This window comes from Neomonachus schauinslandi, chromosome X (assembly GCF_002201575.2).
Source record: "Neomonachus schauinslandi chromosome X, ASM220157v2, whole genome shotgun sequence".
Lineage (NCBI taxonomy): Eukaryota > Metazoa > Chordata > Mammalia > Carnivora > Phocidae > Neomonachus > Neomonachus schauinslandi.
The window spans coordinates 70703057-70729066 of record NC_058419.1 but is presented as its reverse complement, the minus strand read 5'-3'; the positions used below and the strand labels follow the sequence as shown (position 1 = coordinate 70729066).

The window sequence follows — 26010 nt, the reverse complement described above, 5'->3', positions numbered from 1 at the left end:
TATATATATATATATATATATATATATATATATATATATATATATATATATATACCACTTCTTCTTTATCCATTCATCAATTGATGGACACTTGGGCTGCTTCCGTATAGTAGATAATGCTCTATAAACATAGGGGTGCATGTATCCTTTTGAATTAGTGTTTTTGTATTCTTTGGGTAAATACCCAAAGTATAACTGCTGGATCGTAGGGTCGTTCTATTTTTAACTTTTTGAGGAACCTCCATAGTGTTTTCCAGAGTGGCTGCACCAGTTTGCATTCCCAGCAACAGTGCAGGAAGGTTCCCCTTTCTCCACATCCCCACCAACACCTGTCCTTTCCTGACTTGTTAATTTCAGCCATTCTGACTGGTGTGAGGTGGTATCTCATTATGGATTTGATTTGCATTTCCGTGATGATGAGTGATGTTGAACATCTTTTCACGTGTCTATTAGCCATCTGTATCTCCTCTTTGGAGAAATGTCTATTCATGTCTTCTGCCCATTTTTAATTGGGTTATTTGTTTTGGGGGTGTTGAGTTTTATAAATTCTTTTTATATTTTGGATACTAACTTTATTGGATATGTCATTTGCAAATATCTTCTCCCATTCCATAGGTTGCCTTTTAGTTTTGTAGATTGTTTCTTTGGCTGTGCAGAAGCTTTTTATTTTGATGAAGTCCCAATAGTTTATTTTTGCTTTTGTTTCCCTTGCCTCTGGAGACTTATGTAGAAAGAAGTTGCTATGGCCAATGTCAAAGAGATTCCTGCCTGTGTTCTCCTCTAGGATTTTGATGGTTTCAGGTCTCACATTTAGGTCTTTAATCCATTTTGAATTTATTTTTGAGTATGGTGTAAGGAGGTGGTCCAGTTTCATTCTCTGCATGTTGCTGGCCAGTTATCCCAACACCATTTGTTGAAGAAACTGTCCTTTTCCCATTGGATATTCTTTCCTGCTTCTTGAAGATTAATTGACCATATCGTTATGGGTTTAGAAGTGATATTTCAAAAACTTTTTAATTGAAGTGTAATATAAAACCAGAAAATTTGGGCACCTGGGTGGCTCAGTCGGTTAAGTGTCCAACTCTTGATTTCAGCTCAGGTCATGATCTCAAGGTCATGAGACTGGGGCCCGCGTTGGGCTCCACGCTCAGCATGAAGTCTGCTTGTCCCTCTTCCTCTGCTCCTCCCACCACTTGCCCTCTCTCTCTCTCTCAAATAAATAAATAAATAAAATCTTTAAAACTAGGAAATTACATATAAGCAAACAGCTTGCTGAATTTTCACAAATTGAACAAACCCATGTAACTAGCCTAAGTAGAATATTTAAAAATTTTATATTCTGACTTTGTTTTTGGCATATGGATATAAAATTTATTTTTTAATATTGATTTTGTCTATCTAGGAACCTGATTCACTCTCTTGATCGTCTGTATTTATCCACCTTGCTAAAACCACTATGTAAAAGATTATCAGTGATATCTTAATTACCAAAACGAATTGGTTCTTTCCAGTGCCCATCTTACCTGACCTCTTAGTGGCATTGACATTTGAACATACCCTTCTTGGAACTTCTGTTTCATAAATCATCATTCTCTTAGTTCTTTCTCTAACTCGAACTATTCCTTTTCCTTCTCTTTTGCTTTTTCTTCCTATTCCCTTATGCCAATTATTGCACCCAGCATGATCTCCTCGATTAGAAATGAGTACTCACTACCTGCTGTTAGTTCTTCCTTAGCAATATTGTAGAGATGCGCCCACTTCCAGTCTGTTCCTGCTGCCTCTACAAAGTCCGTGCCTTCACCCTGCATACCTGGTGAAGAGCCTCCTCATACTTTGGCTCCCAGGAGGCATTCCATTCTAAATACCATACCTACATTAGCCTCCTTAAAGTACCACTCTGTACATGGTACTTTCCCTGATTAGAAACGATGTGGCACATCACTGCTTACAGGATAAAGTCTAAAATCCATAGCCAGGCCTTCCAGACCCTTTGTACCCTGGTCCCAGCCTACCTCCTCAGCTGTCTTTCACAGCTTCCTCTGCCCACACTCCACCCCAGCTACACAGCCTTCACAACATGCCCTGCTAATTCTGGCTTCTGTGCACTTTCAGCACAGCCATCTCTTCTCTCCCAGAATGCAGTCATCCTCTCCTCCCCCATCAGACTATCTACAATAGAGCCATCTTTCCAGGTCCAACCAGAAGTCTTAGATTTTCAATGTGGCCCTTGAAACCATTTCATCTTCTAATGTATTTTTTTCTCCTTGAGATTGTATAGTACCAGGGGACTACACTGGCAATTTCTGGCCCCTCTAGATTTCCAGGCTTACCTCCCACACTTGCCTACGGACTACAAGGTTCCAACCACAGCAGTCTACTCATCGTTTCCAAATAGCACTCTTATTTCAGATCTCAGTGCCGTTGTACTTGTATGATGTTCTCTGCTGGGTTTTTTCCCTCTCCACTGCCTTGCAAATCTGGTTCCATCAAGTGCCCCATTCTTCCTGTGCTTTTTAACCTCTCCCTGTCTACTGGCTTTCCCTCACCCCCCCCCCCCCCCCCAGCCTAGAAGTGTTCTAATGTATTTTTCCCATTTTAAAACAAAACAAAATCCTTCATCCTCCTCGTACTACTCTTCTTCTCCTTTTACCTTTCACCTTGCCTTTTTGCCAGCCCTCCATCCTCATCTCATTGCAACTGTCCCTGCTGAGGTCACCCAGTGACCTGAAAGACTGGATCCATTAGGCTCTTTTTAGTCATTCTCTTACGTGGTGACTCCACAGTGTCTGGCACCCTGCCCCTTCATCTGGACAGTCTCCTTCCTCCCTCAGATCTGTGACACTGCCGTCTCCTGGGTGTCCTCTTTTCTGAGGACTCTCTCAGGCTCCTCTTCTTCCATCCACCCATACCTGCAACAGCCCAGGTTCTGTCATGCAATTTTTTTCTTTCTCTTCCCACTGTTCAGGCCCATCACCTTGCCACCTCTGCACCACCCTAGGTGGTCTCACCCACTTAGATGCTTATAACTCCTGCCTATATCCTGCCCCACCCAAACCTCTTATCTCCAGCCCAAATCTCACAGCTACATTTCAGCCTATAAATGTAGTTGCCTGTGGGGCATCTCATGGATGTCCCGTAGACAGCTCCCATTCCACATACCTAAAACTGAACTCCTCATCTCTCCCTGCCTCTGTTAAACCTGCCCTTTCCATCACCTTCAGTATATAACACCAACATCCCCTCAGTCACCCGTGCCTGAAACCGGGTCATCAAGCCATGCTCTTCCTGCACTCTGGCTCCTCCTCCCAATTCCATCAGTCACCAATCTCTTTCAGTCTTACTTTCTCATCTTTCAAATCACTTTCTTTTCTCTGACCCTACTACCACTACCTTAGTTCAGGCCTTCAGCATTTCTTTGCTTGGAGCAAGCTTTCCAACTGGTTTCCCTATCTTTTTCAGCCAGGCACCCTTCCAAGCCATCTACCAATCAGCAGCCAAGATGTTTTCCCAAACTGGATATCCCTGCTTAAAGCTCTTCTCATAGCTCCTCATTTTGTATCACACTGCTTGGCATGACCTTTGTGCTCTAGCCCTGCCTACCTGGCCAGCTTCCCCTTTCCCCACCCCTTCCTTGCAATCTGCTTAGCCATTCGAAGTGTGCCAAGTTCTCTCTTCTCTATGCTTCTTTGTACATTCTGCTCCCTCTGCTGGAAATGCCTTCCTTCTGTCTTCACATGGCTAATTTTGTTTTGCCCTTCAATACTCAGCTCCGATTTCATCCCCTTGAAGAAACTCTCTTTGACCACCTTCAATCCCCCACCCGCATCCCATGCTTACCTCTTTGCTGCACTAACACTAACCCAACTCTGTAATACTGTCATCTCCTAAAATGGCTGACTTGACAGCAAGCCAGGCAAAGGTGTTTTATTCGTCTTTGAATCCTTAGGGCCCAGCATAGTGCCTGACTCATAGTTGGTCCTGATTGAATGCCTGAGTTCTTCCTCCCTTTTGGTCTGACTGACAATTCTTACTAATATTTCGATTCACAATTCAGATGTCACCCACCTAGGAAACCTCTAATATGGGTCAGTCCATCAGCTGGTGTTCCATAGTGTTTTTTCCTAACATTTCATTATGAAATTTTTCAAAGACACAGCAAAGTATAAAAGATTTTACAGGAACAGTCCTATACCTAGCATCTGGATTCCACCATTAGCATTTTACTATATCTACTTTATTACATATCTATCCACTCATTTAGCCATATTCTTTTTTAAATGCATTTTATTTTTTTTTAAAGATTTTATTTATTTATTTGACAGAGACACAGCGAGAGACGGAACACAAGCAGGGGGAGTGGGAGAGGGAGAAGCAGGCTCCCCACGGAGCAGGGAGCCCGATGTGGGGCTCAATCCCAGGAACTTGGGACCATGACCTGAGCCGAAGGCAGATGCTTAACGACTGAGCCACCCAGGCGCCCCTTTAAATGCATTTTAAAGTAAATTTCACACATTAGTACACTTCCTCCTAAATACTCAAGCGTACATGTTATTAACTGGGGTTTAATATTTGTTTATATTTTTTAATGTAGAATTTATAATGAAAAGCACAAATTTTAATTGTATGTTAGCTGGGTTTTGACAAAGGCATTTACCTAAAAGCCTATAACCTAAAATCTTATCATGATATAGATTACTTCCCTTCCCAGTCAGTTGCCACCCTGCCAAGCCTCACTGCATCCTCTCTTTTCTTCGTTGTAATTACTTGTTTGTTTTTCCCATTAGACTTTGAGTTCCTTGAATGGAAAGACTGGTTCTTATTTTCCTGCCACCTGTGCCAAGCACTGTGCCTGGTACACAGTTGGTGCTCAGTAAGTGTTGGCTGGCCAGATGAATGTGTATCTGCCTTATTCCCGGAATATGAGCACATGTTGTATTCATTCTCTCTCTTTCTCATCTCCCACATTGAAAAGGTACTTGGTCATGTCATTTTTATGTCTTAAATACCTTTGACTTCTATCTCCTTCATTCCTTTTCCATTGTTCCAGTCCTTAGAGATCTCTCACTTGAACTATTAAAATAACCTGCTAAATGGTTTCTTAAACACCAGTTTCTGACTCCCAAATCTACCTTCCAACTGACGACCAAAGTCATATTTATAAAATCCAAATTCGATCCTGTATACCCCCTCTTTAAAACCTTTCAATTGTGGGGCACCTGGGTGGCTCAGTTGGTTAAACTTCCAGCTCTTGATTTCGGCTCAGGCCATGATCTCGGGGTTATGAGATGGAGCCCTAGGTTGGGCTCCGCCCTGGGCGTGGAGCCTGCTCAACATTTTCTCTCTCCCTCTGCCCCTCCCCCCCAAACACTTTCATTTGTTTCCATCATCTACAGCAGATTTTTTTTATCTGCCTTCCCTTTAAAGCAGAAGAACTCTTTTTTTAAATGAAATCTTACAACAAATTCTAACAGTTGAAATAAATCAAAGAATGGGTTTTATATTCACATAAATTTATAAGTTCAGGTTTATAACATTGTGTAAGTCAGTCTTCAAACAATAAGAATATTATAACTAGTTTATAATCACAATTTATTTCTTTATATTAGCTGGTATATCATAAAATTTTCCATGATAAAAAATACAGTACAACAAAGGACTTTATCTAGAATATATGAAGAACTCTGAAAACTCAATAGTAAAAAAACAATCCAACTACAAAGTAGGCAAAAAACACAAACGGATATTTCACTGAAGAGGACATACAGGTGGCAAATAACCACATGAAAAGATGTTTGGTATCCTTAGTCATTAAGGAAATACAAATGGGGCGCCTGGGTGGCTCAGTTGGTTAAGCGACTGCCTTCGGCTCAGGTCATGATCCTGGAGTCCCTGGATCGAGTCCCGCATCGGGCTCTCTGTTCAGCAGGGAGTCTGCTTCTCCCTCTGACCCTCCCCCCTCTCATGTGCTCTCTCTCATTCTCTCTCTCTCAAATAAATAAATAAAATCTTAAAAAAAAAAAAGGAAATACAAATGAAAACAATAATGAGGTATCACTGCACACCTCTCATAATAGCTAAAACAAAAAATAGTGACAGTACCAAAGTGCTGGCAAGAATGTGGAGAAATTAGATGTCTCATACATTGCTGGTGGGAATGTAGAAAGGTACAGTTACTCTGGAAAACAGTTTTTTCTAAAACTAAATATGTTCTTATCAAACAATACAGCAATTGCACTATTGGACATTTATCCCAGAGAAAGTATATGTTCACACAAAAATCTGTGCATGAATGTTCATAGCTGCTGTATTTGTAATGACGAAAAATGAAATGATTGAAATGTCCATTAGTAGGCAAATGGTTAAACAAAATATGGTACATCCATGCCATGTAATACTCCTCAGCAGTAAAAAGGAATGACTCTTGATACAGACAACAACTTAGATGGATTATTGTTATGCTGAGTTGGAAAAAAAAAGGGGGACCAGTCTCAAAAGGTTACATATTGTATGATGCCATTTAAACATTCTTGAAATAGAGGTGCCTGGGTGGCTCAGTTGGTTAAGCATTTGCCTTCGGCTCAGGTCATGCCAGGGTCCTGGGATCGAGCCACATTTGGCTCCCTGCTCAGTGGAGAGCCTGCTTCTCCCTCTCCCTCTGCCGCTCCCCCCACTCATGCTCTCTCTCTCTCTGTCTCTCCCCCTTGTGTGCGCTCTCTCTCTCTCTCTCTCGCTTGCTCTTGCTCTATCTCAAATAAATAGAATCTTTAAAAAAAAAGAAACATTCATGAAATAGCCAAATTATGGGGGAGAACAGATTAATGGTCAATAGGGGTTGGGCATTGGAGGGTAAAAGAGTAGGTATGCCTATAAAGGGTAGCACAAGAGAGCCGTGTGGTGATAGGACTGTTCTGTATCTTGATTTTGGTGATGGTTACATGAAGTTATACATGTGATAAAATTGCACAGAACCACACACACACACGAGTACCTGTAAAAACTGCTGAAATCTGAATAAGCTCAGGATTGTGCCAATGTTAACTTTCCAACGTTAACTATAGCTATGCAATACGTTACCATTGGAGAGGCTGGGGGAATGGAGCACAAGACCTTCCTATACATTTCTTTGCAACTTCCTGTGAATCTGAATAATTATTTTGAAATAAAAGCTTTTTTTAAATGTAGTATAATGAAGAGTAATTTTTTCTCTTTTCCCAAATCTCTAATCCACATTTCTAGATATTTTCTCTTTCTATACAAATGGAAGCATACACGGTAGTCTATTCTAGTCTACCCTTTATTTTTTTCACTGAATGATATATGTTGGAGTTTGTTCCATGTTAACTTACACATCTCTACCATGTTCTTTTTCATGTCTATATATTGTATAGATATACCATCATATTTATTATACCGTTCCCCTACTGATGAACATTTAGGTTGGTTCCAGACGTTTGCTATTACAAACTAAGCTCTAGTGAACATTCTTAATTCTTAGTATATGACATTGATGGGGATTCTGGATGACAGAATCTTAGTTAAGGTTTCGCTCTAATTTTTCCTATAATTTGTTCTGATGACACATTATCAAGAAAATCCTGATTCATACTGATATATAGTTGTGAATTATAAACACTTTTTAACAGCCCACTTTACAACCTCAGGATTCAATTCAGTTATTAAACTGATCCAGGAGTTTCAAATGATAGGACATTTAAATCCAAAGTTGTATCACTAGCAATACCTTCCCTAGTTTATGTTATGTAATAACTATAAATGCCTAACAGGATACTTGCAAAGTTTACAAGAAGCACTGAAACTTTTTTTTTTTTTTGAGTGCCATTGGCTAAGTTCTTCATATGCACGATCTCATTTAATCTTTTCTCCAGCTTTAGTGAGATATTATTGACATATAACATATGTAAGTTTAAGGTATACAGTGTGATGATTTGATATGCATATATATTGTGAAATGATTACCACAATAAGGTTAGTTAACACACTCCTTCATATAATTACCATTTGTGTGTGTGTGTGTGTGTGTGTGTGTGGTGATAACATTTAAGATTTACTCTCTTAACAACTATCAAGTATAGAATACAGTACTGTTAATTTTAGTCACCATGCTTTACATGAGATCCCCAGAACTTATTTATCTGATAGCTGGAAGTTTATATTCTCTGACCAACATCTCCCCATTTCTCCTACCCCTCAGCCTCTGGCAGCCACCATTCTACTCTCTTTCTATGTGTTCAGCTTTTTTAGATTCTATTTATAAGTGAGAACCTACAGTATTTGTCTTTCTCCATCTGACTTATTTCACTTAGCATAATGTTCTCAAGGTTCATCCATGTTGCAAAAGGCAGGATTTCCTTCTTTTTTGTGGCTCGATAATATCCCATTGTACGTATATATGCATGTGTGTGTGCACGCATGGAATTCTGTGTATTCATTCATCCATCGGTGGACATGTAGATTGCGAACATCCGTTTGGTACTATGCAACTGACCATGATGCAGTGAAGAGTGCATGAATTGAGGAACTGCCTCTGTCTGGTGTTTCAGTACAAACTCGTGTATAGTGGTATGATAACTTGCACAATTTTCCATGCGCGAGCATGTGACCAGGAAAGAGTCTATGCAAAGCCATAACCTGAAAATCCACATTTGCAGAAAAGTCAGACGTATGCACAAATGTTAGAGGTACTTTCAAAGACTGTAGGAAACTTAACTAACCTCACCGCACAAGATGTGTTGGTAGACTCCAGTATGTTGAGATTTGAAATATAGCACATTGGAGTGAGCTGTTTAAAGGCAGTTCTTAAAATAGTTAAAATATTTGTAAATAGTGGTAATGGTTACGCAACAGTGTGAATGTACTTAATGCCACCAAACTTCATGTACACTTAAAAATGGCTAAAATGGTAACTTTTATATTATGCATATTTTACCACAATAAAAAAAGCTTAAAAAACAAAAGGCGAATTACAGTTGCAGAAGCTCTGAAGCATCTCTGCTGTTCCCTACAGTATCCCTAAGGTTCTGAGGAACACTGTTTGAAAACCACTGACCTACAGGATAAATACACACACCTGAGACTGACATATCTGACATGCACTTATGATCTCTCCCTAGCTGTCCTCTGACCTCCTTATTTGTCACTCTTCTTCTCCTACCTAGGCACATTGTATTGATATTGAACTACCCATAGTTCCTCACAAATACGTGCCTTGACATGTGCTACTTCCTCTGTCTGGAATGCACTCTGTCTGGAATGCCCTCACATTCTTCTTTCCTTCTCCTCCATTGGCACTGTTCTAATCATCCTTCGCATTTCAGCTCAAATTTTTAATTCTTTGCTGAAGCCTTCCTTTACCTTCCCGGGTAACATTTACCACTCCCTCTTAAAAGAACCCATTTTTACTATACATATCTCTTCCTTTAATGTTATCTATTTGCAATTATTTTTGTTTGTGTCCCTCTCTCCCTTTAATTTATGAACTCCTTGAGAGTGGGGATTGTGACTTAGTCATCTTTGTATCTCTAATAACTAGCACAGTGCCTAGAACATTGTACCTACTCACTAAGTATTTGATGAAAAGGACTCAGATGTGTGGGGTGAGAAGAGGAAGAGTTCCAGGTTGGCTGGTTGTTGCATGACTTGTTAGACGGCAAGAAAATGAAAAAGGACAGTGCTGGAAGTGAAATGGATTGGCACTGAAAGATGAATTCTGTTTTGTTTGGTATTTTCATGCAATGCCTTGTGGGCACAGCCTACTGGAGGTTATTCAGTAGGCAGCCAACATACAGCTTTGGGCAACAGGAAAGAGGTCTTGTTTGGAGATGCAGATGTGTAACTCATTTATTATAGTTTTTATTGGAACTCTAGGCTGTATAAAATAACCTAGGGAGAGTATATATAGGGAGAAAAGAGCTCAAGACAGTTTCAAGAGAATATCAACATTTAATGGGTGGGTGTTAGAAAAACAATCCCATTAAGGAGGCTGGGAATGATTTCCAATGTACCTGGTGCTGCCACTGAGTGACCCTATCAGCTCATTTCCATAGAGCATAGAGATTAGGACCATGGACTTTGGAGCCACACTGCCTATATTTGAATTCTGACTCAGCCACTTCTTAGCTGTGCGACCTTAGGCAACTTCCCTAACCTCTTTGTGCCTCAACTCTCCTATATGTCAATATAACAATAATTATACTTTATAGGACTATTGTGAGGATGAAATGAGTTACTATGTATAAAGTACCTAGAATAGTGTCTAGCTTATGTAAACACTATATAAACTCAGCTGTTATTATCACTATCACCATTATTGTCCCCCTGCAGGTTCTTTAGATTGAAGCTTCTTCTATCTTGCTAAGTTAGTTATTGCTTATCTACCAGTACTCTAAAAATATGTTGAAACCTCCTGTCTACTAATATTTCTCTCCTATGTTCTGTGATCTGGTGGGTAAAGTACTTTTAAAATTCCATTTAGTGGTGTTTTAGGAGGGAGAGGAGAGAAATGCTGGTGGCCAATCTCCTGTGTTTGAACAGAACTTCCTATGATGCTCTGTGTTCTTTTTCTGTGTGAGTTTCTTTGCCACGTTGATTTCTATGAAACTATGTCGGTTTTTCTTTTTTTTTTTTTTTAATTTGACAGAGAGAGACACAGCGAGAGAGGGAACACAAGCAGGGGGAGTGGGAGAGGGAGAAGAAGGCTTCCCGCAGAGCAGGGAGCCCGATGCAGGGCTCCATCCTAGGACCCTGGAATAACGACCTGAGCCAAAGGCAGATGCTTAACAACTGAGCCACCCAGGCACCCCGATACGTTGATTTTTTTTTTATTGAAATAATTTGTGACTAGATAATTACAGTTTTGTGTTTTGAAAGCCTTGTGTCCTTTTTTCCCCTTTAGACGTCCTGTTCCCAGAAAGTTGGCTGCCTTTTCCCCAAATTTTGGAGATCTGTTTTCGTAACAGCTAGCATACTGGTGTATAACCATGCCCCTTGGTCCCCAACAAACAGATCCCCATCATTTTATTTAAATAATCAGTTCTTCTGTGTGTGTCATCTTGAAGACCAAAGCAGCCATTTCCTTACTCACTCACAGTATCTTTTGAGTGAAGAAACTGTCGTCAGAGTGGATTAGGAATTTATCAGGTGCTCTACTTTCAGCCTCACAAAGCTTAGTAGATACCCAAATTATCCAAGTTTGTCCACCCTATTAATAAAAACTTATGTGTAGGTAGCACTTTGTAGATCACATTGGATGAAAATGTGGTAAGGTATGTATTACACCTATTTTATGAATAAAGGAAAGTTTCAGTGGCTTGTCCAAGGTCACACATATCAGTAGGTGGCAGAGGCAGAGTTTGAACTAAGATTCTGTCTCCTAATCAAATTCCCTTTCACTCTATCCCTTCTCAGTATTTATTCCTGTGAGTTTTGTGAGCCGTTGCAGTAACAGATCATTCCCTTTCTCTCTAACTAGGTGGACCATATTGATACTATAATATTACTTCTGTTTTTCACCCTATTTTACTCGGCTACCTGCCTTAGGCTCGCAGATATTTTCTTCACCTATAGAGCAGAGTTTCTCAGCTGTGGCAGTATTGACATTTTAGATGAAATAATTTGGGGGGCTGTCTGGTGCCTTGTAGGATGTTTAGTGGCATCCTTGTCCTCTACCCACTAGATGCCAGTAGCACTCACTGCCACCCACAAATTGTGACAACCAAAATGTCTTCAGATATTGCCAAATATCCCTTCAAAAGCTAAAGTATCGGGTGCCAGGGTGGCTCAGTCAGTTGGGCGTCTGCCTTCGGCTCAGGTCATGATCCCAGGGTCCTGGGATCGAGCCCCGCATCGGGCTCCCAGCTCAACGGTGAGCCTGCTTCTCCCTCTCCCTCTGCCTGCCTGTCTGCCTACTTGTGATCTCTCTCTCTCTGTCAAATAAATAAATAAAATCTTTAAAAAAAAAAAAAAAGCTAAAGTATCCCCATTTGAGAGCTGCTGCATATGGAGCTACTTCATTTCTCTCCTACCTGGTTGTTCTCCCCTGTTACTTCTGTTCTAGTTCTGAAACCTGTTGCAACATGCCTCCATGATACAAGTTATATTTCCCTTTTAAGTTAAGATCTCTATTATTTATTTGTTGCCATAGTAAATAAATACCCAAAAATGTCAAATAGTATTCTTGATCCTCCTTGTTTGATCTGTTCTCAGTCTTAGAGAGAATACCTTCTGATTTTATAATGTTATCTGGACATTTTTCTCCATACCCCGTCCTCGATCAGAAATTTAAATCTCTGCAAACATGTGCTTCCCAGTCTTTATGATGTGTACTCCATCCATGTCAAGAATTTGTCATTTTAAAATCTCTTAACAACAGGAAATCCAATCCCGTTTTGTGATCGTTTCCTTCTAGAGATTCATTTCCCTTGCTCCTTTCTATCCCAAAGCCCCGATTCTCATTTGAAGAAGGAAAAAACAGCCTCTTTATACATACCAAGTGTATGATTCTTGCTTAGATCCTAGTTGCCATAGATTCTTCTCAGGGTTCATCTAGATTTTTTTATTGTTGTTTTTGCATGAAACTATAGATGGAAGTTTTGCTCAGCACGTTTGAAAAACCTCCCTGTCTCTCCTTTACATCCCAGATGGGATATGAGCCAATAAGATGGCACAGTGTTCTGTGTGGCTCAAAGGGGAAAGAAAAGAAAAGAATGAACTAATACAAGAATTAGTACAGGTATTGGAGAGCAGCTTTGGTAAATCTCCGCAGACTCTCCTTCACATCCTGGATAGGCTAAATGGCCCTGAAAATGGTATCCCTTTCAGTTAGCAATAAAGGGAAAAGAAAGGAATGGTTGCTTGAGGGAATTGTTTTTGTTTGAGATTGGGGTGATTTGAGCATGTATATAGACTGAAAAGAAGGAATTCGTGAAGGGAAAATAAGTTGAAGATCTAAGAGAGAGGGAGAAGATCCAAGGATCCAGGGTCCCAGAGAAAATGGAAGGAACAGAAACAAACCAGCAGAGGCTGAAGGGGAAATAAAGGTGGTTATTTACTCCTCTGAAACAAGGAGAGGGATGAATGAACCACTGCAAAGAAAAAGACTGTGAGTTGAGGAGAGGGAAAATCTTCCCTTGTGGATAACTTTGATCTCCACAGTGTATTTGTTGAAATCATCCACTAATAGAGTGAAAGGGGATTTACAGTCTTGAAAATGATGAATGTTTAGAATAGCTGCCGTGGTGAAGTAGGGGATGAGGAAGAAAAGATTTTCAATTGACGAAAGGTTCACCTAAAATCGGATAGCAATGTTTTATAATGAATGGATCTAGTCCATTTGGTTATGTGACTTTCTTTTTTTTTTTTTTTAAAGATTTTATTTATTTATTTGACAGAGAGAGACACAGCGAGAGCAGGATCACAAGCAGGGGGAGTGGAGGAGGGAGAAGCAGGCTTCCCGCCGAGCAGGGAGCCCGATGCGGGGCTCGATCCCAGGACCCTGGGCTCATGACCTGAGCCGAAGGCAGACGCTTAACGACTGAGCCACCCAGGCGCCCCTGGTTATGTGACTTTCTTCAGCATTGCAGCCTACAGAAACTTACACACACACACACACACATACTTGGTTTAACTTGTGACTGGGAGTTAACATGATAGGGAGGCAGAAGGTCATGGGTCTGGTGAGTGTTTGGGAAAGCCTAATTGAAATGATTGATCACAGGGTCCAGTTTAAGGCCCAGGAGAGAATGATCTACTGGGAGTATTAGAAAGTGGGAGGGTGGGGTGGTTGGGTGGCTCAGTCTTTAAGTGTCTGCCTTCGGCTCAGGTCATGATCCCAGGATCCTGGGATCGAGCCCCACGTCAGGCTCCCTGCTCCGCGGGAAGCCTGCTTCCCCCTCTCCCACTCCCCCTGCTTGTGTTCTCTCTCTCGCTGTCTCTCTCTCTGTCAAATAAATAAATAAAATCTTAAAGAAAAGAAAAGAAAAGAAAGTGGCAGGGTGCACCTGGGTGGCTCAGTCAGTTAAGCGTCTGCCTTTGGCTAGGTCATGATCCCGGGGTCCTGGGATCGGGTCCCACGTCAGGCTCCCTGCTCAGTGGGGAGTCTGTTTCTCCCTCTCCCTTTGCCCCTCCCTGCCGCTTGTGCTCTCTCTCACGCACTCTCTTGCACACTCTCTCAAATAAATAAAATCTTAAAAAAAAGAAAGAAAGAAAGAAAGTGTCAGTAGAGGCGCCTGGGTGGCTAAGTCGGTTAAGTGCCCGACTCTTTATTGCGGCTCAAGTCATGATCTCAGGGTCATGAGATCAAGCCCCGAGTTGGGCTCTGCACTCAGAGGGGAGTCTGCTTGAGATTTCTCTCCTTCTCCCTCTCCTTCTGCCCCTCCCCCCACTGGCACTCACTCTCTCTCTCTCTCTCTCAAATAAATAAAGTAAATCTTCTAAAAAAAGTGTCAGGGGTGCCTGGGTGGCTCAGTCGGTTGAGCGTCTGCCTTCACCTCAGGTCACGATCCCAGGGTCCTGGGATCAAGCCCTGCATCGGGCTCCCTGCTCAGCGGAGGGCATGTTTCTCCCTCTCCCCCTGCCGGCCTTTCCCCCAGCTTGTGCGTGCTCTCTCTCTCTCTGTCAAATAAATAAAATCTTTAAAAAAGTGTCAGTAAATTGGTGGTCACAGTAAGGGTAAAGAACAGGATTCATGAAAGAAATGAAAGGATTGTGGGATGCAGTCAGGAATTCTGGAGCTCAGGATCTTGTAGATATGATTGTTTCTGGTTATAGGGGAGTCCAAAATATGGCTGAGTAAGTAAAAGTTTAACAAAAATGATCCCATTTCTTTAGCATTTAACTTTGTATGAGTATCTTATTTAATTCCCCACTACAACCCAATGAGGTAGGTATATTTGCCTCATTTTAGAGCGGAACTTTACCCAAATCATATAGGTAGCCAGTGGTAGAGCCAGGATTAGAACCTGGTCTATCTGACACCAAAGCCCATGCACTTAACCACTATACTATATAGCCTTTACACAATAAATGTAATGTAATCATGGGAAAATCAGGGGCTTTAGAAGGACCTCAGAGATTATTACAGGATTTAAAAAGCAAACCTTGGAATTAAAGAAGTGGGAAAGAATTTTTACCCTTTCTAAAGCAACAAGAGCAAATGTATTCCTGTGTGATGTCATAGAAAGAGCATAGGACTTAACTGAAGTCCTGAAATGGAATGTCAGGCCTACCACTCACCAGCTGTTTGACCTTAGACAAGTCAGTGAACCTCTGTGCTGGTTTCCTTATCTGTAAGGTGAGAATGATAGTAAAAATAATTTAGCAAGATGACAATAAAAAAAAAAACAGCTATTCATCTAATTACTCAGTGTTAATTTAAGAATTAGATGTGATAATGTATATAAAAAGTAAATATATAAATATTGTTGTCATGGTGATAGTTATCTGTGTGTATACTTTGTTTCCATGGGAAAGGGCAAGAAGTGCCAGCAAATTCCGTGTGCCTATCCAACATTTAGACTTTTGTCCTCAGAAAAGTGAACAGGATCAAGAAGTTTCCTTGACTGACGATTTAATATTTCTGCAGGCTTTTTATTTTGTGCAGGTATGTGTTCGATGCTTTACCAAGCAATGTAAATTTTGTTTCCTGCTATTAGGTATTAATATTAACCGAGGCCTCCTGTGCTTGGGAAATGTAATCAGTGCTCTTGGAGATGACAAAAAGGGTGGCTTTGTGCCCTACAGAGATTCCAAGTTGACTCGACTGCTTCAAGGTAAGCCCAAAGTGTTTCTAAAAATAAGAGAGTAACTCAGAATAATGGTGCTGAGAAGGTGAAGATGGGACAGGCAAACAGATTTTTGGACTATCACATACAGAGCTGTCTAATTGATAAAGAGCTTTGCAAGAGACCTGTTGGCAAGCAGGCTTCTATGATACTGGAAAGATGTCTTCATATATGGCTTTGAGAGCCAAGCAATCTATAGAATGACAACTGTGCTTAGTCCTCTGTCCCTGAAAATGAACTTGATTACTGTTTATTAGTGCCTGTTAAGCAGAATTCCCTGAAGAATTAAAACCTACCTAGAGGGGGCATCCTAAGAATGTTTAATTCCAAGAGTGGCTGCTAACTTACTTGGGTCAGGCCCCAGTTATTTTAAATTGATTAAGTGCTGAAATCACAATCTTAACAATGGGGACACATGGAATAGGATTCTAAACTATATCATTTACACACCAAAAATCTTAGTGTTTTTCTATTGACACAAATAGGAAATTTGCAGATTCTTTTTTTTTTTTTTAAAGATTTTATTTCTTTATTTGAGAGAGAGAGAATGAGAGACAGAAAGCATAAGAGGGAGAAGGGTCAGAGGGAGAAGCAGACTCCCCGCTGAGCAGGGAGCCCGATGTGGGACTCGATCCCGGGACTCCAGGATCATGACCTGAGCCGAAGGCAGTCGTTTAACCAACTGAGCCACCCAGGCGCCCGGAAATTTGCAGATTCTTAAGAATTCTTTTCTTAGAGCTCTGAGTTTGAAGCCACCAACCCAAATGGACAGCTTTGCTTGCATCCTACTTGTTTGATTTTATTTCCTCCTGTTGTTCTTTTTCAGATTCTCTAGGAGGTAATAGCCATACTCTTATGATAGCCTGTGTGAGTCCTGCTGACTCCAATCTAGAAGAAACATTAAATACCCTTCGCTATGCTGACAGAGCAAGAAAAATCAAGAACAAACCTGTTGTTAATATTGATCCCCAGACAGCCGAACTTAATCATCTGAAGCAACAGGTACAAGGGCCTTAAAATTTGTTGGGAAAAATTGTAAGTATGTGAGTGGAATGATGGATCTTCTGTTTCTCAGCTTCTCCTCTGCCAGAGGTTTAGAGATGATAGCTAAGCATCCTTTAGTTTGGGAAAATCTTAAAGTAATTCCTATTGACATGTTTATCGTCATATGTAAGGTTTGAGGGTGGCACTGGAGATTTTGCAGATAAAGAAGTGAACAGTGAGAGGTGAGGCAAGAGAGGTGGGCAAGAATCAGATCCTTAAAGTCCTTATATGACCTAGTAGAGGATTTGGAATACAACCTGAAAGCTGTGGGGAGCCATTGAAAGATTTTAAGTAAGGGGGTGACCTGGTGAAATGTGTGTTTTAGGGAGATCACTCTAGCAAGTGTAGAGAAATTAGATTAGAAGTGGGTATGACTAGAAGTAAGAAAATAAATTACACTAGTACCCCCCCGGCCATCCACGGTTTCACTTTCCACAGTTCCAATTACCCATGGTCAACCATGGTCTGGATACAGATGATTCTCCTTCTCACGGATTGTCAGAAAGTTAATAGTAGCCTAACACTACAAATGCCTATGTCATTCACCTCACTTAGATACTCATCACATAGATATTTTATCATCTCATATCATCACAAGAAAAAGGCTAAGGACAGTATCTCAATAAGATATTTTGAGAGAGGGGGAACCACAGTCACATAACTGTTATATTATTATAATTGGTCTATTTTATTATTAGTTATTATTGTCAATCTCTTACTTGCCTAATTTCTAAATTAAACTTTAGCATAGGTATGTATGTATAGGAAAAAGCATAGTATATATAGAGTTTGGTACTAGCCACTGTTTCAGGTACTGGGGGGGGTCTTGGAACATATCCCCCACAGATCTACTATTATAATAACCCAGGTGAGAACTATGGCCTGAACTAAAGACAGTAGCCATAGAAATAAAGAGAAGGATGCAAATTAGAAAGAAAAAAAAAAAAACAAGAAAGTAGAATGTATAGAGCTTGCTTGGTAACAAATTTGAGGTGGAAGGGGAGGCAGGGAGAATCAAGGCTGTTCTTGGATTTCTTGCTTGGACAACTGATTAAATGGTAGTACCAATCACTGAGTCAGGGAATAGAGGAGGAAAAACAAGGTCAGGTGGGAAAATTGAAACAATGAGATTCAGTTTGGGGCATTTTGAATTTGAAGAGCTTGGGGGACATCTAAGTACAGTTGTTCAAACATAGCTGGCCATTTGGGTTTAACGTAGAGAGGTCTGAACAGATTTGAGTCATTAGCATTTAGATAGAATCTGAAATTACAGAGTGGACGACATCAAAGAGTGCATGGCACATTCAGGGTACTCACTAAATATTTGCTGAATGAGTGAATGGCCAAGAAGAGAAGAGGGCCAAAGACAGAACTCTGGGGGAACAGCAGTATTTAAGGAATGGGGAAAAGAGGGAAGACAAAAAGAGAAACTAAGAAGGAGCCAACAGGTAGGAAGAAAAGCAATGATATCATGGGAGACAAGGGAAGAAAGTTTTGAGGACCATCAAAAGTACAAATTTATAAAGTGTAAAATAAGGACTGAAAAGTGTCCTTTTTTTTTTTTTAAGATTTTATTTATTTGACAGAGAGAGAGAGAGTGAAAGAGGAAACACAAGCAGGGGGAGTGGGAGAGGGAAAAGCAGGCCTCCCGCTGAGCAGAGAGCCCGATGTGGGGCTCGATCCCAGGACCCTGGGATCATGACCTGAGCCGAAGGCAGCCGCTTAACAACCAAGCCACCCAGGCACCCCAGATTTTATGGGGTTTTTTTGCTTTTTGGGTGGTTTTTTTTTTATTTATCAACAAGTTGACCTTGGTGAGAAAGAGGGTCAGGGGAATGACAGGAGCAGATTGTTGTGCGCTGGTCAGTGAATGCTAGATAAGGAAGTGAAGGCAGCTGGTAGACTCTTTTTTCGAGAAGGCAAGATGAAAGAAGGCAAAGGCTAGATAGTCAAGGGCCAAAGGATATACATCTGTTTGTTTTTAAAAAATATGGAAGAAACTTGAACAAATGAAAGAACCAGTTGGGAGAGACTGAAACTGAGAATAGGGGCTAGTTGCTAAGGGACCATCTCTAAGTAGTTGAGATCCTGAGCACAAATAAAGAGGGATTGGCTTTAGACAGTCAAGGGGAGACCTGTCCCCAAGACTCGAAGAAAAGAGGTCAGGATAGGAAGACTACAGCAATAATAATTTAGAGGGAGAAGAAGGGAAATTGAGGGATTTTCAGCCTGACAACTTTTACCTTCTCAGTGTAGTAGGACGCAAAGTCATCTTCTACGAGCAAGCAACCAGATAATAGGGTAGAGGGATTGAAGAGACCAGAGGCTTGAAATCACGGGAATGGAAGAGGTAACAGACTAGGCACATGCATTTGTGCTGGTATCAATATAAATTGTTGTGTAACAACTCAGTAGCTCTGGTAGAGGAGATGAGAAGGGAGGTAGTTGGATTGACCCAGGCTTGGGGGAGGGGTCAAGTTTTCTTGCCTTGCAGGATATAGTACTCTTTCCAGTGTGTACTGCTTACTCCGTCTCTGGCCTTCCTCCTTGGTGGTAAGAGCTACTATTCAGTTAGTCTAAAGCTTCCCCTTCCCTTCTCTTCCTCTGTCTCCCTCCCTCCCTCCTAGGGGTCACTATAGAAAATACAAGTAATTTACCTGTTAATAGTACCATCTTAATTATAAAAAAACATACTCAGTTCTGCCCCTCTGCTTTCTTTCACGTCTATTTTTATTGCCAAGAATGCTCTTCTTCCTAGTCACTTATTTGTTCATTCATTCCAACAATAAATATGTATTGAACACTACTATGTGCCAGGTACTGTGTTGGGATACATTACTGAACAAAGTAGACACGGTTTCTGCCTTCGTGGAACTTACTGCCTAAGGGAGAAGCAAATGCCAAACACATAAGCATACCAACATATGAGATAGTGTGCTATATTAGGGTAGTATGACATTATGGAATAGGGTCTTCTGTTATATATCGAAGCTGAGAAGGGTTCCCTGAGGTAGCAATGTTTGAACTGAGATCTGAGGAATTGAGTAGGAATTCTCTATGCAGAAAAGAAGGAAGAGGCTTCCTGGGAGAAGAAAAAGCATTTGTGGCAAAGTGTAGTGGTTAAGAGCTTTGACACTGCAGTCAGACTGCCCACATTCAAATGCTGGCTTTATAACTCACTGGCTATGTACCCTGGCCAAGTTCTCTGTGCCTCAGCTACCCTATCCATAAAATGGAAATAATTGGGATGCCTGGGTGGCTCAGACGGTTAAGCGTCTGCCTCCGGCTCAGGTCATGATCCCAGGGTCCTGGGATCAAGCCCCGCATCGGGCTCCCTGCTCAGCCATTTCCCCCTGCTTGTGCTCTCTGGCTCTCTCTATCTCCCTTGTCAAATAAATAAATAAAATCTTTAAAAAATATATAAAATAAAATGGAAATAATTGTACCTGCCTCGTAGGGTTTTTGTGAGGGTTAGGTGAATTAATACACAGAAAACACTTAGAACAGTGCCAGGCATATAGCAAGTCTGAAAAGGTCCTGATTTAGGAAGGTATATAGTGCATTTGAAGAACTGAAGGAATGGCAGTGTGGCTAGAGCTGAGGGAGCCCGGAAAGAGTATTCCAATACGAGACTGGAGAAGAAGCAGAGACCTGATCAAAGCCTCATGGACAGTGTTAAAAATGATGATAAGCAGGGTGGTAACAGTGATAATTTACATTTTGAAATGATGGTCTGGCTACTGTGTAGAAATGGATTATAGTGGAGCAAGAGTAGATTCATGGAGACGATGTTAAGAAGTTACTCAGTGGTCCACGTGAGAGATAAATGGTGGCTCAGACTTAGGGTGGTGGTGGCGGTGATGGAAAGAAATGACCAGTGGCTTAGATAAGGGGATGAGGGTTTGGCACCCAGATTTCTGCATGTGAATCTGCACGTTCCCTGACCTGGAGTGCACTAGAAAAGGGCCAGGTTTCGGGATAGCAGACAACTAAGTGGGAATATTAAGTAGATAGTTAAATATAAAGCTCTAAATTCAGAAAGATTTGTGTTTGAGATAAATTTGGGAGTCACCAGTTTACAGATGGTAATTGAAACCATCAGGCAGAGAGGAGACTTGAAGGAGAGAGTATAAAGCAAGAAGACTGATACTGAGGTTTGAGGGTTTATCATCTAAAGGACAGTTGGCACAAAGGTTAACCAAGAAAGAGCCTTAGAAGAACAGCTGGAAGAATAGAAGGAAAGGCAGGAAAGCATGGTGTCCGGTAAGCCAGATGCTACCAAACAGTGAAGTACAATGAAGACTGAAAAATGCCCAGAGGATATAGTGACATGCAGATCATTGGTGACCTTAGCAAGAGTTATTTTAGTGGAATGCTATGGGCAGAAATCAGATTAGAGGAGTTTGAGGAGCAAGTGTGAGGGGTGAACAAAAGGAAATGGAGGCAGTGAGTTTAGACTGTTCTCTCAAACTTTGTGAAGGGGAGAAATAGGGCAAAGAGACTGTGGACTCTGAGAAACAAACTGAGGGTTCTAGAGGGGAGGGGGTGGGGGGATGGGTTAGCCTGGTGATGGGTATTAAAGAGGGCACGTATTGAATGGAGCACTGGGTGTTATACACAAACAATGAATCATAGAACACTACATCAAAAACTAATGATGTAATGTATGATTAACATAACATAATAAAATAAAATTTTAAAAAAAAGATCGGTAATGGGATTGGGAAAGGTGCCTTTGCTTTGTTTTAAGATGGGAGAGACTTGAACGTGTTTTAATCTTTCTTTTTTAATTTTTATTAGAGAAAGAGAGCGTGCGCACGTGAGCGGGGGGAGGAGCAGAGAGAGAGGGAGAAGCAGACTCCCCCACTGAGCAGGGAGCCTGACAAGGGACTCGATCCCAGGGCCCTGAGATCATGACCTGAGCCGAAGGCAGACACTTAACCGACTGAGCCACCCAGGCACCCCGAACATGTTTTAATCTTAATAGAAAGGATCCTGTAGAAAGGGAGAAGTTGAAGATACAGAAGAGAGAAGGGATAACGAAGTATGATTCATGAGGAGGCAAGAAGAGTTGGGATCCAGAGTGTAAGCAGCGAGACTGGTCATAGGAGGCAGAACAGTTCCTCCTTTGCCATAGGAGGGAATGGGAGAGGATCATCGTGCGTGCACTCCAGTTTAACATCCAGCCACAGGAAGCCTCCTTTTGACTGTTTTGGAATTTTCATTACTTTGCTTCTTCTCAGAACCCTAGAGTACTTAACTGTACTTTATGAATTAGCATCTTCTCTCCTGTATTGTTTCTTACCATTTCAAGCCTTAGGCTTGTCTTTGTCAACTAGATTGTAAACTTGAGAAAAAAACATGAGAGTTTATTCTCATATCCCCCCCACACATTACCTAGCCCCGTGCTGAGTTTGGTGTTTTAAAAAAATAGATGCTCAATAAAAAGTCATTAAGATGCTTGGGTAAAAGGGACAACTCATCTTCTAAGTACTAGTCATTCATATAATGCTGTTTGGACTTTTGTCATTGAATTATCAACCCTGATGCTTTCTGTAATGCCTAAGATATGCTTTCAATTTCATAGGTATCAAGTAAAATTACTGTATGGCTAATTGTAGTAATTTAGCTGATAAGGGATAAGTAGCTTTTGATTGGTGATTAGCTGACTATTTTTCTTTGCTTTTCCCAGGTACAACAGCTACAGGTCTTGTTGCTACAAGCCCATGGAGGTACCCTGCCTGGATCTATAACGTAAGAGTCATAGATTAATTTTAAATGTATATTCTAGTAGAGGCCATTTCTCCTGATGGTTGTTTTCCCCTGATATACTCAAGTTTCTGGTAGCACTTGGTATCAAGGTAAGGATCTTGTCAAACTTGCTAGTTAGCTTTGAGGCAGCCTGATGTGATAGAAAGAACATGGGTTCTGGCCTCAGAAATTCATTCATTGGAATTCTACTGTGAGGAAGAGCTGCTTCTTCTCCCCCATTTATTTGATTATTTATTTATATCCATATAGACACATGGGTATTTATTTTATTCTATGGGTTAACATCCAATACTATCAATATCTGTTTTATTGCTCAAAGTGTTCCTGCTTTGTCCGGTAGGAGCTCTCTCAGGGTGGTTCTTATGTTCTTTAATACACCCTCTAGTTTTGTTTGTTTTTTGTTTTTAAGATTTGTTCATCCATTCTAGAGAGAGAGAGAGAGAGAGAGCATGAGTGGGGGAGGGTCAGGGGTAGACAGAGAGGGAATCCTCAAGCAGACTCCCTGCCAAGTGTGGAGCCCCTTCGTGGGGCTCAATCCCAGGACCCCGAGATCATGACCCAAACCGAAATCCAGAGTCTGCTACTCAACCAATTGAGCTACCCAGGCTCCCCCACCCTCTAGTTTTTAAGCATTTTCAGGAGATGTTCCACACTGATCTTATATTTTCCTTGTCCCAGTTCTAGAATCAACCATATCTCCAAAGAGCCCTGATTTTTTTTTATTGGAAAATAGTGTTTAGAAACGCAATCTGGGTGCTAGGTGTGCTCATTGTTACTAGGGTGTCACTGAGGCCCTCTCAGTGGGTAGAGCTAGGAAATATCTGTATGTCTAGTAATGCACACATACACTCATATGGATATTTTCATATCCATCAGTATATATATTAAAGGCCATGATTTTATACTGATACCTCTGATTCCAGTCCAACACTACAGAGTTCATTTTAGCCTTCCTCCTCCCCTTATTTATAACTCCTTTTTCCAACAGTGAGAAACCAGCTCTCATTATCTGCAATCTATTGACTTGTTCAGTTCCAGTATACACATAAAGTAGTTTCAGAATTGCTAGCCCATACCCCTGTGAGAAACACTTTTATGAACTAGATTACAGCATTTATGTACAGTTCTTTTTGTCTTTAGGCTTAGAGTATCCAGGCAAGATACTGGTTCCCACAGTTACTATTTGTATTCCATTTTAGGGTTCCCCCTACGACTTGGTTGGTTTTAATTGTTTCTGTTTCGGGTATGTGAAGGGTATATGAAATATTATAATGCTCTAAGAGTCAGAGTTCTACAAAAAGAAATAGCAGTGAAATGCAAATCAAAACCACAATGAAATATCACCATACACCCATTAGGATGGCTAATATAAAAAAGACTGAGGGGCGCCTGGGTGGCTCAGTTGGTTAAGCGTCTGCCTTTGGCTCAGGGTCCTGGGATTGAGCCCCACGTCTGGCTCCCTGCTCAGCGGGGAGTCTGCTTCTCCCTCTGCTCCTCCCCCTGCTCATGCGCTCTTTCTCTCTCAAATAAAAGAAAACCTTTAAAAACACTGAATAACAAATGTTGGCAAGGATGTGGAAAAATTAGAAGCTTTGTACACTGCTGGAAGGGTTGTAAAATAGTATAACTGCTATGGAAAACAGTATGGAGGTTCCTCAGAAAGTTAAAAATAGAACTACCACATGATCCAGCAATCCCACTTGTGGGTATATAGCCAAAAGAATTGAAAGCAGGGTCTTAAAGAAATATATGCACACCCATGTTCATAGCAGAACTATTCTCAATAGCCAGGAAGTAGAAGCAACACAAATGTCCATCAGTGGATGAATGAATAAAGCAAATATGGGGTGTGTGTGTGTGTGTGTGTGTGTGTAGTAGAATATTATTCAGCCTTAAAAAGGAAGGAAATCCTATTACATGTTACAGTATGAATGAAACTTGAAGACATTATGCTAAGTGAAATAAGCCAGTCACAAAAAAATACTGTATGATTCCACCTATATGAGATATAGAAACAGAAAGTAGAATGGTGGTGTGCCGGGGCTGGGGGGGGGGAGGGGCAAAAAGGGAGTTGTTGTTTAATGGGTATAGGGTTCCAGTTTTACCAGATAAAGGTTCTGGAGATCTGTTTTACAACAATGTAAATATACTTAACACTACTCAACTGTACACTTAACAGTGGTTAAGACAGTTTTATATGTTGTTTTTAAAGATTCATTTATTTATTTTAGAGAGAGAGAAAGCATGAGTGAGTGGGGGGCACAGAGAGAGAAGGAAGGAATCTCAAGCAGACTCCCCACTGAGCACAGAGCCTGAATCAGGGCTCCATCTCACGACCCTGAAATCATGACCAGAGCTGAAACCAAAAGTCAGACGCTTAACAGTTTGAACCACCCAGGCGCCCCAGTTTTATATGTTTTTACACACTTTTTTAAAAACAGAAAAACCCACAAAAGAACTAGAGGAAAACATAGGCAAAGGTCTATGTCCATATAGGGGAACATAAAGAACAGTGTAGAAATAAAAGCAATGGCAGAAAACTGTGAAAGAATAGACTGGGGTGGGGGTGGGAACAGGGAGGGAATTGTTGAATGGGTACGAAGTTTCAGATTTGCAAGATGAAAAAGTTCTGGAGATCCAGTGCACAATAATGTGAATATACTTAAGTCTACTGAACTGTATATACACTTAAAAAATGGTGAGGATGGTAAATTTTGTTACATGTTTTTTACCACAATATTTAAAAAAAAAATATTCAGGGGAGCCTGGGTGGCTCAGTCGTTAATCTGCCTTCGTCTCAGGTCGGTCCTGGGATCGAGCCCCGCATCGGGCTCCCTGCTCAGTGGAAAGCCTGCTTCTCCCTCTCCCACTCCCCCTGCTTGTGTTCCCTCTCTCACTGTGTCTCTCTCTGTCAAATAAATAAAATCTTTAAAAAAAAATATTCGATGAAATGTCATTCCCTCTTCATCCCTGCCACCCTATCCCCATCACACCCTTATTTCTACCACTTTTCTCCCTCCTCCGTATTTAACCATTCTCTTTAGTTTCTGGCGTAGCCTTCCTGTATTTCTCCTGTACAAATGAGCATATACTTCTATATTTTTTCATATCCTCTTCTTATATGAATGGTGGTATACTTCAGATAGTCTTTGTGGCTTTCCTCTTCTCAGCATTTCCTGGAAATCATTTCTTACCAGTTCTTAGATGTCTTCCTCATTCTTTTTTACAGCTGCATGGTACTCTTGTTAGTGTACATGTGCCAAACATATTAATTCAACAGCTTTCCTATGTAGGGGCGTTTAGATTGTTTCCAGTATTTTGACAAGATAGGGCACGTTCAGGGTGGTATGGACGTAGGTATGTTTCCAGTATTTTGTAATTACAAACACATTGCAGT

General features: G+C 41.0%; 1 protein-coding gene across 1 annotated transcript in view; it reads left to right on the top strand.

Annotated features, from left to right (window-relative positions):
- KIF4A (kinesin family member 4A) overlaps positions 1–26010 on the top strand; it is a 115430-nt gene that overhangs the window by 27962 nt on the left and 61458 nt on the right. Inside the window, exons 7-9 of the mRNA XM_021680348.2 lie at positions 15669–15785; positions 16624–16799; positions 22534–22595. Of these exons, the coding sequence (XP_021536023.1) occupies positions 15669–15785; positions 16624–16799; positions 22534–22595 (355 nt within the window). The remainder of the gene's footprint in view (positions 1–15668; positions 15786–16623; positions 16800–22533; positions 22596–26010) is intronic.